The sequence below is a fragment of the Lissotriton vulgaris genome, chromosome 1_1, assembly GCF_964263255.1.
Source record: "Lissotriton vulgaris chromosome 1_1, aLisVul1.2, whole genome shotgun sequence".
Lineage (NCBI taxonomy): Eukaryota > Metazoa > Chordata > Amphibia > Caudata > Salamandridae > Lissotriton > Lissotriton vulgaris.
In genome coordinates this window covers 838,183,104-838,196,835 of record NC_141685.1, presented here as the reverse complement: position 1 = coordinate 838,196,835, position 13,732 = coordinate 838,183,104, and the positions used below count along the sequence as shown (strand labels likewise).

Genomic DNA, 13,732 nt, shown 5'->3' with positions numbered 1-13,732 from the left:
TTGACTGACTATCTGGGAGGCGGAGTCAGATGCAACCTATCGGTGTGCGGCAGGACATTGTTCATAATCACCTTTCGCCCACACCCCGCTCATTGACTCTAGGCGCTGACGAAGGCTACCATGCCGAAATGCATCCGCCGAACATGAGTTGCAACTTCAATAAAGCGATTCCTGAAATCCCCTACTTGGCCTCGGCTTCTTTCGTTGGGAAGGAGTTGTTTGCATTTTATGCGCGAATGCCAGTATCGCGCCACAGAGGCCTCCGCATCCAAGTTGGCCTGGGACTCACTGGCAAATGCTTCGGCACATTTGCTCTTCAGGACACTGAAATCACCAGGCTCACCATGGGAGGCTGGAAGCAATAGTAGCGGAGTTGGAGCATCTACGCTCCAACGCTGGGCAAGCTGGATTTCCTGACGAGCCCCCGACATTATCTTTCCTGCGCTCCAGGGTTTTGCGGTCCTGGGGACTCGAGGGAACATCGCTTTGGAAGTCTTTTGCGGGACACCTGTGCAAGCGACAACGAACAGCCCTGAAACCCGTGCCAAGCATCTAATTCCCCCCGCATCACTCACCTTACAGAAGAACTGCATTCTGGGATCTGCAGTGCCTGCAGCGTCTTCGAGTCCAACAGGTGTGATTGACTGACTATCTGGGAGGCGGAGTCAGATGCAACCCAATCGGTGTGCGGCAGGACATTGTTCATAATCACCTTTCGCCCACACCCCGCTCATTGACTCTAGGCGCTGACGAAGGCTACCATTCCGAAATGCATCAGCCGAACATGAGTTGCAACTTCAATAAAGCAGTTCCTGAAATCCCCTACTTGTACTCTGCATCTTTCGTTGGGAAGGAGTTGTTTGCATTTTATGCGCGAATGCCAGTATCGCGCCACAGAGGCCTCCGCATCCAAGTTGGCCTGGGACTCACTGGCAACTGCTTTGGCACATTTGCTCTTCAGGACACTGAAATCACCAGGCTCACCATCGGAGGCTGGAAGCAATAGTAGCTGAGTTGGAGAATCTACGCTCCAACGCTGGGCAAGCTGGATTTCCTGACGAGCCCCCGACATTATCTTTCCTGCACTCCGGGGTTTTGCGGTCCAGGGGACTCGAGGGAACATCGCTTTGGAAGTCTTTTGCGGGACACCTGTGCAAGTGACAATGAACAGCCCTAAAACCCGTGCCAAGCATCTAATTCCCCCGCATCACTCACCTTACAGAATAACTGCATTCTGGGATCTGCAGTGCCTGCAGCGTCCTCGAATCCAACAGGTGTGATTGACTGACTATCTGGGAGGCGGAGTCAGATGCAACCTATCGGTGTGCGGCAGGACATTGTTCATAATCACCTTTCGCCCACACCCCGCTCATTGACTCTAGGCGCTGACGAAGGCTACCATGCCAAAATGCATCCGCCGAACATGAGTTGCAACTTCAATAAAGCGATTCCTGAAATCCCCTACTTGGCCTCGGCTTCTTTCGTTGGGAAGGAGTTGTTTGCATTTTATGCGCGAATGCCAGTATCGCGCCACAGAGGCCTCCGCATCCAAGTTGGCCTGGGACTCACTGGCAAATGCTTCGGCACATTTGCTCTTCAGGACACTGAAATCACCAGGCTCACCATCGGAGGCTGGAAGCAATAGTAGCGGAGTTGGAGCATCTACGCTCCAACGCTGGGCAAGCTGGATTTCCTGACGAGCCCCCGACATTATCTTTCCTGCACTCCGGGGTTTTGCGGTCCTGGGGACTCGAGGGAACATCGCTTTGGAAGTCTTTTGCGGGACACCTGTGCAAGCGACAACGAACAGCCCTGAAACCCGTGCCAAGCATCTAATTCCCCCCGCATCACTCACCTTACAGAAGAACTGCATTCTGGGATCTGCAGTGCCTGCAGCGTCTTCGAGTCCAACAGGTGTGATTGACTGACTATCTGGGAGGCGGAGTCAGATGCAACCCAATCGGTGTGCGGCAGGACATTGTTCATAATCACCTTTCGCCCACACCCCGCTCATTGACTCTAGGCGCTGACGAAGGCTACCATGCCGAAATGCATCAGCCGAACATGAGTTGCAACTTCAATAAAGCGGTTCCTGAAATCCCCTACTTGGACTCTGCATCTTTCGTTGGGAAGGAGTTGTTTGCATTTTATGCGCGAATGCCAGTATCGCGCCACAGAGGCCTCCGCATCCAAGTTGGCCTGGGACTCACTGGCAACTGCTTTGGCACATTTGCTCTTCAGGACACTGAAATCACCAGGCTCACCATCGGAGGCTGGAAGCAATAGTAGCTGAGTTGGAGAATCTACGCTCCAACGCTGGGCAAGCTGGTTTTCCTGACGAGCCCCCGACATTATCTTTCCTGCACTCCGGGGTTTTGCGGTCCAGGGGACTCGAGGGAACATCGCTTTGGAAGTCTTTTGCGGGACACCTGTGCAAGTGACAACGAACAGCCCTGAAACCCGTGCCAAGCATCTAATTCCCCCCGCATCACTCACCTTACAGAATAACTGCATTCTGGGATCTGCAGTGCCTGCAGCGTCCTCGAGTCCAACAGGTGTGATTGACTGACTATCTGGGAGGCGGAGTCAGATGCAACCTATCGGTGTGCGGCAGGACATTGTTCATAATCACCTTTCGCCCACACCCCGCTCATTGACTCTAGGCGCTGACGAAGGCTACCATGCCGAAATGCATCCGCCGAACATGAGTTGCAACTTCAATAAAGCGATTCCTGAAATCCCCTACTTGGCCTCGGCTTCTTTCGTTGGGAAGGAGTTGTTTGCATTTTATGCGCGAATGCCAGTATCGCGCCACAGAGGCCTCCGCATCCAAGTTGGCCTGGGACTCACTGGCAAATGCTTCGGCACATTTGCTCTTCAGGACACTGAAATCACCAGGCTCACCATGGGAGGCTGGAAGCAATAGTAGCGGAGTTGGAGCATCTACGCTCCAACGCTGGGCAAGCTGGATTTCCTGACGAGCCCCCGACATTATCTTTCCTGCGCTCCAGGGTTTTGCGGTCCTGGGGACTCGAGGGAACATCGCTTTGGAAGTCTTTTGCGGGACACCTGTGCAAGCGACAACGAACAGCCCTGAAACCCGTGCCAAGCATCTAATTCCCCCCGCATCACTCACCTTACAGAAGAACTGCATTCTGGGATCTGCAGTGCCTGCAGCGTCTTCGAGTCCAACAGGTGTGATTGACTGACTATCTGGGAGGCGGAGTCAGATGCAACCCAATCGGTGTGCGGCAGGACATTGTTCATAATCACCTTTCGCCCACACCCCGCTCATTGACTCTAGGCGCTGACGAAGGCTACCATGCCGAAATGCATCAGCCGAACATGAGTTGCAACTTCAATAAAGCGGTTCCTGAAATCCCCTACTTGTACTCTGCATCTTTCGTTGGGAAGGAGTTGTTTGCATTTTATGCGCGAATGCCAGTATCGCGCCACAGAGGCCTCCGCATCCAAGTTGGCCTGGGACTCACTGGCAACTGCTTTGGCACATTTGCTCTTCAGGACACTGAAATCACCAGGCTCACCATCGGAGGCTGGAAGCAATAGTAGCTGAGTTGGAGAATCTACGCTCCAACGCTGGGCAAGCTGGATTTCCTGACGAGCCCCCGACATTATCTTTCCTGCACTCCGGGGTTTTGCGGTCCAGGGGACTCGAGGGAACATCGCTTTGGAAGTCTTTTGCGGGACACCTGTGCAAGTGACAATGAACAGCCCTAAAACCCGTGCCAAGCATCTAATTCCCCCGCATCACTCACCTTACAGAATAACTGCATTCTGGGATCTGCAGTGCCTGCAGCGTCCTCGAATCCAACAGGTGTGATTGACTGACTATCTGGGAGGCGGAGTCAGATGCAACCTATCGGTGTGCGGCAGGACATTGTTCATAATCACCTTTCGCCCACACCCCGCTCATTGACTCTAGGCGCTGACGAAGGCTACCATGCCGAAATGCATCCGCCGAACATGAGTTGCAACTTCAATAAAGCGATTCCTGAAATCCCCTACTTGGCCTCGGCTTCTTTCGTTGGGAAGGAGTTGTTTGCATTTTATGCGCGAATGCCAGTATCGCGCCACAGAGGCCTCCGCATCCAAGTTGGCCTGGGACTCACTGGCAAATGCTTCGGCACATTTGCTCTTCAGGACACTGAAATCACCAGGCTCACCATCGGAGGCTGGAAGCAATAGTAGCGGAGTTGGAGCATCTACGCTCCAACGCTGGGCAAGCTGGATTTCCTGACGAGCCCCCGACATTATCTTTCCTGCACTCCGGGGTTTTGCGGTCCTGGGGACTCGAGGGAACATCGCTTTGGAAGTCTTTTGCGGGACACCTGTGCAAGCGACAACGAACAGCCCTGAAACCCGTGCCAAGCATCTAATTCCCCCCGCATCACTCACCTTACAGAAGAACTGCATTCTGGGATCTGCAGTGCCTGCAGCGTCTTCGAGTCCAACAGGTGTGATTGACTGACTATCTGGGAGGCGGAGTCAGATGCAACCCAATCGGTGTGCGGCAGGACATTGTTCATAATCACCTTTCCCCCACACCCCGCTCATTGACTCTAGGCGCTGACGAAGGCTACCATGCCGAAATGCATCAGCCGAACATGAGTTGCAACTTCAATAAAGCGGTTCCTGAAATCCCCTACTTGGACTCTGCATCTTTCGTTGGGAAGGAGTTGTTTGCATTTTATGCGCGAATGCCAGTATCGCGCCACAGAGGCCTCCGCATCCAAGTTGGCCTGGGACTCACTGGCAACTGCTTTGGCACATTTGCTCTTCAGGACACTGAAATCACCAGGCTCACCATCGGAGGCTGGAAGCAATAGTAGCTGAGTTGGAGAATCTACGCTCCAACGCTGGGCAAGCTGGATTTCCTGACGAGCCCCCGACATTATCTTTCCTGCACTCCGGGGTTTTGCGGTCCAGGGGACTCGAGGGAACATCGCTTTGGAAGTCTTTTGCGGGACACCTGTGCAAGTGACAACGAACAGCCCTGAAACCCGTGCCAAGCATCTAATTACCCCCGCATCACTCACCTTACAGAAGAACTGCATTCTGGGATCTGCAGTGCCTGCAGCGTCCTCGAGTCCAACAGGTGTGATTGACTGACTATCTGGGAGGCGGAGTCAGATGCAACTCAATCGGTGTGCGGCAGGACATTGTTCATAATCACCTTTCGCCCACACCCCGCTCATTGACTCTAGGCGCTGACGAAGGCTACCATGCCGAAATGCATCCGCCGAACATGAGTTGCAACTTCAATAAAGCGGTTCCTGAAATCCCCTACTTGGCCTCTGCATCTTTCGTTGGGAAGGAGTTGTTTGTATATATATATATATATATATATATATATATATATATACACATGAATACATGAAGAATGAGAGTGAACTCTTTAAGGGCAAAGCACAATCTCTTCTTTATGGAAAATAGTTAAAGGTAGATTTGATGTTTTATGTATGTTGTTGTATATGCATAGGAACAGTACACTCAACCCCTGCACATAAACACTTAGTTGCACTGATCCAGTGCACCACACGCCATTGCTTTTCGTGATCATCAGCATATCATTGTCGAAAGTCCTAAAGAAACTGGTCAACAGGCAACTGGTCAGTTTTCTCGAAACTAATAACCTACTAGACATCACACAAACAGGTTTTAGGGCCAACAACAGCACGGAAACAACTCTCCTGGCCGTGCTTGACAACATCAGAATGTATGTGGACCAGGGGAAAACAGTTGCCCTAATCCTGTTGGACCTCTCGGCGGCATTCGACACCATCCCACACAATCTGCTCCTGGAGACCTTAGCATCTAGGGGCATTAGGGACAGAGCACTGGGATGGCTGCGGTCTTTCCTATCGGAAAGATCACAATCGGTGCACTTGGGCATGTTCTCATCCCCTCACCGGATCATCAAATACGGGGTCCTGCAGGGGGCCTCGCTAAGCCCTACTCTGTTCAACGTTTTCGTGTCTTCCCTGGCTGGAATTGGCAGAAAGTGGGGTGTTGAAATTTGTTCCTATGCCGATGACACCCAACTCACTGTAATCTTGGACGAGAAGAATAACCCCATGGACAGGCTTCTAAACTGTCTCTCTGATTTGGCTGAATGGATGCACAAGCACTACCTTAAGCTAAATGCAGACAAATCAGAGATACTGCTGATCGGAGGCCACACTCAACTGTGGAATGACACCTGGTGGCCAGAAGCCCTGGGTATCCCTCCTGCCCCGACACCAACAGCAAGGAATCTTGGAATAACTATTGACACCTCCCTCTCCATGAAAACTCATGTAGCCGCTATATGCGGTAAAGGCTTTGCAACTCTGAAAATGCTTAAAAGAGTCTTTCCATGGATTCCAATAGAGTGCAGAAGGATCCTAGTCCAGTCTCTCTTGATGAGTAGGCTGGACTATGGAAACTCCCTGTTCGTAGGCATGGCAGAGTACCTATTCACCAAGCTCCAAATGGTGCAGAACGCAGCGGCCAAGGCTATCTGTATGAAAAGAAAATTCGACTCGGCCACGAGCTGTCTGCGTGATCTACATTGGTTGCCAATGAAGCAAAGAGCAACTTTTAAAACGTTGTGTATCACTCATAGAGCACTGCACAAGACAGGCCCTCTCATCCTTAGAAACAGGATTCAGTTCTACACTCCCACCAGAAACCTCGGCTCACAATTCTCGGCGCAGGCAAGCATCCCCCGGGTAAAGAGAGCCAGGATGGGTGAGCGAGCCTTTTCCCACATCGCTGCAATGAAGTGGAATGAACTGCCTATAGCCCTCCGACTCACAGAATGCCACCTGGCATTTAGGAAACAACTAAAAACCTTCCTTTTCCCCCACTTTGACTAATCCACTCAACTATGCCCACTGCACCCGCACTTTAGCAATCTCAGCGCCGTGATATCCCTTTGGGATGATTGTTAGCGCTCTACAAGAAACCAAAATAAATAAAAATAAAATAAAATATCTGATGCACTAACATTATTTCTATAAACTAAAATGTTTTACATGGGTGTTTCAGGTGGTACCACTGAAACTTTCAAGCAGGTTTAATCTTTAGGTGATCTGGTGAGGTTTAGAGAACTCTAGAAGTATAGGTACATGGTTGCTGTCACTTTGTCTGATAAAATTGGTGTTGATTTCCATAGAGCTTGAAGAGAGTGGAACTGTTGACCTGTACTCCATCTTTTCTGTGACACTAATCATATTTTTTCTTTGGGAGGACAGGAAGTACCGCAAGGACAATGAGCAGCGTCTGAAGAAGTGGACCCACATCCCAAGCGATAAGATCCTTCCACTGGACACTCATGCGACCAGCCCAATCAGCCTGAAGGTAGGCAGTTGCAGAAGTGTAAGTAAGGTGGCCACTGACAAGACAATGCCAAAGAACTTCCAAACAGCATGTGTAAGGCAGTAACCTCAATCAAACATGGGAACCAATGATGTGCGCAACCAGCCATGGAAGTTGAACCCCAGTGAAAATCCAGAGGGGCAAACCTTTCGGGCTGGAGTACACTTTAGCCTGCATGAGTGACATAGTGTTGAGAAGGCAAAAGTGGTCCATTGAGTTGGAATCCTTGGCATCATGGAAGGAGCTAATGGGAGGACGTACAGAGTGAATGGAGATTTCTACATGTAGAATTCAAGAAACCACGTATCCTTGTGTAATACAATGGTGAACGCTCCGCCTCCCACAACCTCCAGGTGTTGCTTGATGGAAAAGAAATCAGACATAAGGTAAGGAGGAGGATCCAGCATCAATAAGATGCAACAGCAGTTGTACTCCTGGCAAAAGACAGAGCTTGGAGATGTCCACATAGCAACATAGAGATCAAGGTCAAATGAGTAGCACTCCCAAAGTCACTAGTCGTGAGCCATTCAAAACGTGGGGCCTATTTGGAAGGAGATCTATGATGTGCAACAGAAGTGAGGGGAAAAAGCTTCCTGACTCAACGGAAAGGGAAATGGAAAGCAGTGTACAGTGATGAGGGACAGATACGGTAGAGGGACTAGACGATACCACCATGTATGAGCCTCAAAACAAAGTTAACAGTTCTCACCCCGACAGGCCACCAACCTCACGCCAATTCCTGACCTGGAAAGGCCATGTGGCAGGAGGGAACCAGGAAGGAGCCCCCAGAAGGAACTTATAACTGGATAGACATTAGGTTCTGGTTGGCAAAGGTATGCACCCTGTCCAAACAGGAACCACAATCCTAGTCAGGGTAAGTCAGATACACACCATCAATTAATCTTTGCTCCCCCTCCAGTAGCTTGGCACAGAACAGTCAGGTTTAACTTAAGAGGCCATGTGTAAAGTATTTGTGCAACACTTCAAACAGTAGCACATTGACAACACTACAAAAAGATTTCACACCAGTTTTGAAAAATAGATTATGATTTTATAAATAAAACAAGACCAAAATGACACAAATCCAATATGTAGGAGTTAAGATATGAATTTTTACAGATTAAATGCAAAATTAGTGCTTAGAAGCCATAAGCACCTAAAGAGTTAATTGGTAGCGCTGGACTGGGACAAAGTCAAGGGTTCAGAGTAACAGTGATGGAACAAAAGTGCTGAACAAAAGTACTGTAATCCTGTTTGCAAACAACTAGATGTGGGGTGCAGGCAAGCGATGTGTCAATGTTGATTCCACAGTCGAGGAGATGCTTTGATTTTCTCCATGAAACAATGGTGATGCGCCGGTTCCAAAGATGAAGCACCGGTTCCGTGATGCATTTGATCTGTGGCCGCTACATCAGGTTACTCCATGCAGTTGAAGGGATGCGTTGATCATCCTTCTGCGGTGGCAGTGATACAGTGGTTTCATTTCAGAGGTTCTGATGGCGATGTGCTAGTTCCAGCACAATGCACCGGTCCTGTTCCCTCAGCAGCACAATGCTTTGAGTCTGCCCTGATATCAGAAAGATCTCATCAGTTTCACTGGAGCAAGCAATTGGGTCCTCATCCAATGAACCCGGCACAGGAGCTGAAGGGAAGACTTTGATGTCCCGGAGTCTTCTAAGAACAGGAGGCTAGTCAGCTAGCCCTTGGAGTCACTCTGGGTCAAGTGATGAAGGTCCAGTCAGAGAGAGCAGCAGGCAGCAGGGCAGCACAGCAAGGCAGCAGTCTTCCAGATCAGCAGTCCAGTAGAGTGGCAGTCCTTAGCGCAGCAGTTCTTAATCCTGGTAAGTTGGTTTTAGATCCTGAAGTGTACTGAGTTGGTAGGGTGAAAGGTCCAGAACGTATACCCAGTTGTGCCTTTAAAGTGGGGGTGACTTCAAAGAGGGGTTTGGAAGTGCACAGAGGCTGTCTCTCCCAGCTCACCAGATTCACTGCAGGGGGGATGCATCCCTTTGTGTTCGGACAAAACACTGTCCATTCGGGTGTACGTGAGGCAGTACTCAGCTCCACCCCCCATCAAGCCAGTTACTGGCCCATTAAATCCCATCAAGTCACACCTAAGCTCCCATTACGTGTGACTGTAAAAAAGGAATGCAGAAGACCCAGCTGTCACCCACCCCAGATGTGTATTGGAGACAGGTGGCAGGCACACAGGGCTAAGAGCAGAAAAATGCTAACTTTCTAAAAGTGCGATTTCATTGAATGTTATATACACATCTGTCTAAACACATATTTAAAAGGAAAAGGCACAAACTGATTCTGTTATTTTGTTGTTGTTCATGTAAATATACCTTTGTACCTATTGTAATATGTTGTGATTTATGTACAATACACTTCACTTCCTTTTCGTCTCACTTTCACACTAGATAACAGTTAGAAAACGAGACAGTATCGGTGAGGCCTGCACAAATAACAGGTCACATTTGTCCTTCACTGGAACCAAGCACCCTAGTGTAGCGCCTGACTCTGAGAGGGTATCGTTGCAGAGCAGTCTAAGGCTTACTCAAGGGAGGTGGTGTGGGCTAGTAATCGCCATTTACAGGTACGCAGAAATAACACTCAATAATTGATTGTCCAGCCTGTACTTTGCTTTATAAAAGCAAGAGTACATTTATCAAACACACACATTACTCAATACTATGCACCAGTTTACAGATATGCAATAGCTGTTGGAATTAGTTTGTGACATTGCATAACATTTCAACCCCTCTGAGGGGTGGGGTCTAGCACCACCACTTCTATGTATGCACATCATTTTGCCCCCTAATGCAGTTAGTTGAACATAACCTGGAGCGAGGGCCCTGTGCACTGGCACCATCCCAGTGGCGACCCCTCCCCGTCATCTCAACCAGCATTTAAAATAGGCACACCTGCCCTTGTGACACATAACCCTGGCTGAGCATCCAATAGCGACCGCGAAGTATACACCTCTACATCTTAGGGGCTAACAGTCTGGGTTCTTCTTCACCTAATGCAGCAGCAAAAATACATGTTTAGGCATCCCTATAAAATGAGGTACTTATTAGACTTGATAACATATAATGCATTGCAATTACAACCTCTAAAAGGCATCACAGATGAAATCACAGGATTAAATATATACAGCCAGACACCCTAGCAGGAATGTCTAGCAACATAACCCCATTTGGCTTATAACATCACCAGACACAGGTACTTCACATAACACATGTGACTTTCAGTCCCTCTAAAAGAAAGAATGTTAGTAAATACATTTCTAGTGCAATTACACCTCTTCGCCTCCAGGGGATGCACTTCTCCAGACATCCCCAAATCAGCTCTTCATCCCTTGGTGCACTTCTCAATATACCCCCAGCTGGAGAACAACATTTCCAGCCCAGGTGGTGATTAAATGCTGGCTGAGCCCTTGAGGGGTTATTCTTTTAGTCCCCAGAGACTTAGGGAGGGACTTTTCTTCTTTTTGCTGGGGGAGGCTGTGTTCTCCTGCAGCTCCCCCTGCACCTCTGCACTCACTTGGTGGTGACCCCGTCCTCCTAGGGCAACCACGAGTGGAAAACGATCTGCTTTTCCTTGCAGGCGGGTAAAGGCCAGCAAGGCTTTATGGGGCGAGTCTCTCCTGCCCGCGCATATCGTAGCAGCGGCTCCCCACTGTGCAGGGAGAGCTGCGCTGTGGGCCTCCGACCCCGTCTTTCCTGCGTTGGAAGGTCTGGTCCCACCCGGACCCCCAGGTCAGTGCTGCAGTTCGGGGAGCCCACCCCTGGCTGCTCTTGCCGTTTTGGGGTGGCAGGGTCCTGCCCCGGCCCTTGGCACCTCCTCCTCTTTTTCAGGAGCCCGGTCCCACCTGAGCTACCCGCAGTGCCCCATCGTTGGAGCGCCGCTCGGGGACCCCCGGTGGCTCCTGCCGGCTCCCTAACTAGCCTGCACCCTCGCGTGCTGCCATGGGAGCCGGCACCTCTCTTCTGGCCTGCCCGCGCCAGACACGTAGACCAGCGCTGGTCCGCTGGGTCTCGGGGGAGTGCAGCGGCACACCTCCCTCCTTCTTCATGCCAGGGCCCAGAGATGGGGTCCCGGACCCCTTCCAGTCGTCCCTGGGGGTGCGACGGTGCTCCCCCACCTCCGCTCCCCTTTGGGGGCCAGGGTGGGCTCCTGCCACCCCCACCTGCCCAACGTCATTGGAAGTGCGCCGGCACTCCCTAACTTCGGCGGGCCCCGGAATTGAGGTCCCGGACCCCTTGAGATTCTTCATGGGGATCGCGACGGCGCTCCTTGGCTTTTTTTCAACCCGGAGGGGGTTGTGCGACGGTGCGCCCTCCTCCACCGTCATTTTCACTGTGAGTGCGACGGCACACCCCGGCTTTGGCGGGGCCTGGAGTTGAGATCCCGGGCTCTCTTCCCATTCCCAGGGGGGCATGATGGCGCTCCCCTGCTTCCAGTTTCGGCGGGGGCCAGGGTGGGCTCCTGGCACCGCGCGGGGGCATTTTTCACAGGGAGCGCAATGGCGTTCCCCGACTTTTCTTCTGCTGAGGGCAGCCCCCAGGACCTGACCCACCTGGGGGCATTTTCTGGACCGGCGTCGGAGCCCCATGTGCTTCATCGTCGGTCGGCCAAAGGTCGCCTACCTTCTGGGGGGCTTATCTCAGCCCCCAGGGGACTGATCTTCCTGATTTTGTCTTGGTCTCCGGGAGGGTGAACTCAGCAGGGAACAGTCTTCACTGTCTCCCTGCGCGAGCCTTTTGCCTGGCTCTCCTCCCGGGCCACTTTTCTCCCTGCGCAGAGGCCCAGGCTTTTGCTTACTGGTCTTGGTCTTCACCTGTGGCGCCAGGCACGGTCCTAGGCCAATCTGGAGGTTCTTCCTTCCAGATGGCCATGGCGCCAGGCTCCAGCACCAGTCTTTCTCAGCAGACCACACCCCAGAGAGAGCGCCTCTTCCTGGGTAAGTTCTTTTAAAGGAATTGAGGAGGGGGCTGGCAGGAAGTCTCTGCCCTATCACACAGCGACACATCACTTCACTGCCCTGGCTCCCTCCTTCCTGCCCAGGCCTCTGGGTTTGTTCAAAATGGCGTCACCCAGGGTTCTCATGCCACATGGTCTCTGAGAGCCCCTTCCCCCTGGCTGTCTTCTCTCCAGAGCAGCCTGGTGCCTGGCACCATGTGTCAGCTACTGATGGATGAACCTGTAGCTTCACCCATCTTCTCTTCTTGGAGTGGAGGCCCTCGCCATTGGAATGCTTGTTGTGCAGGGCTGGGCCTCTGAGGCTACAGCTTGGAGAGGAAGGTCATTAATTCAGTCTGGCAGGGTCAGCTCCCAGACAGGCCCTGATTATGAGCTAACTCAGAGAAATAGGACATTTCTGGATGACCCAAAAGCAGTACAAATATGACTTTGAACTCTGCCGAATACTACTTCTCACATAAGTTACAGTGGATTTTAGTGCGTGTCTGGAATTTGTAGGCCCTAGGAAAGTGAAACTAGCCCATGTGCTCCCCATCCTCATAGGAAAATAATCGAGTGAAAAACAGTAAAGCACACTGACTTTCCCTGGCATGTTTCTTCCCACTGTATAAAGCCTATTCCATGTCACCACCCAAATCTGCATAAGTCTTGCCACACCACTCACTTTGTAGCTACTCTTGGGCTGCGCACGCCGTTACACTGGTGCACAAGCATGTACACCCGCGTATGCATGTAACCAGCCCGGTGCCCCTTGCTCTGGCTGCAGCGCAGTGGCCCACTCGCGCCAGCTGGACACCGGTAAAAATACACGTACAGTCCCCTGCGAAGCCCTACCATGTGTGCACCCGCATGCACACATGTGTCTGCATGTAACCAGCTGGGTGCCCCTTACTCCAGCTGCAGCGCAGCAGCCTAGTCAAGCCCGAGGACACCAGTAAAATCCACATGCAGTCTCTTTCATCATGAATTCACTGTGGGTGAGTCCCAACTTATGAAGCTCCCCCACAATAAAGGCCAACAATTATGTGCTCAAAAAGTGAAAAATCTGTGCTGCTCAGAGTGTCAGAACTACCTTCTAAAAATCACAATGTTTATATTTCCTGTTTCATATTGCTACATGATTTTTTTCATATAAAACACACTACAAAATATCACATTCAGTTTGTGTCTTTTCCTTTTAAATATGTGTTTAGACAGATGTGTATATAACGTTCAATGAAATCCCACTGTAGAAGGGGATAAACACATTTTGAAGAAATAAGTTTGTGGTGGCAGAACCACTGTTCGTTTCATGCAATATTCCTCAGGTTCTGCACGTTACTGGGTATCCCCATTGATGAATACAGACTTTCTAAAAGTGGCA

The 13,732-nt window shown here is 50.9% G+C and overlaps 1 protein-coding gene across 1 annotated transcript in view; it reads left to right on the top strand.

Annotated features, from left to right (window-relative positions):
* The window catches only part of LOC147747989 (guanylyl cyclase C-like), a 679,125-nt gene that overhangs the window by 387,592 nt on the left and 277,801 nt on the right, over positions 1–13,732 (top strand). Inside the window, exon 12 of the mRNA XM_086957579.1 lies at positions 7,257–7,362. Within this exon, the coding sequence (XP_086813705.1) occupies positions 7,257–7,362 (106 nt within the window). The remainder of the gene's footprint in view (positions 1–7,256; positions 7,363–13,732) is intronic.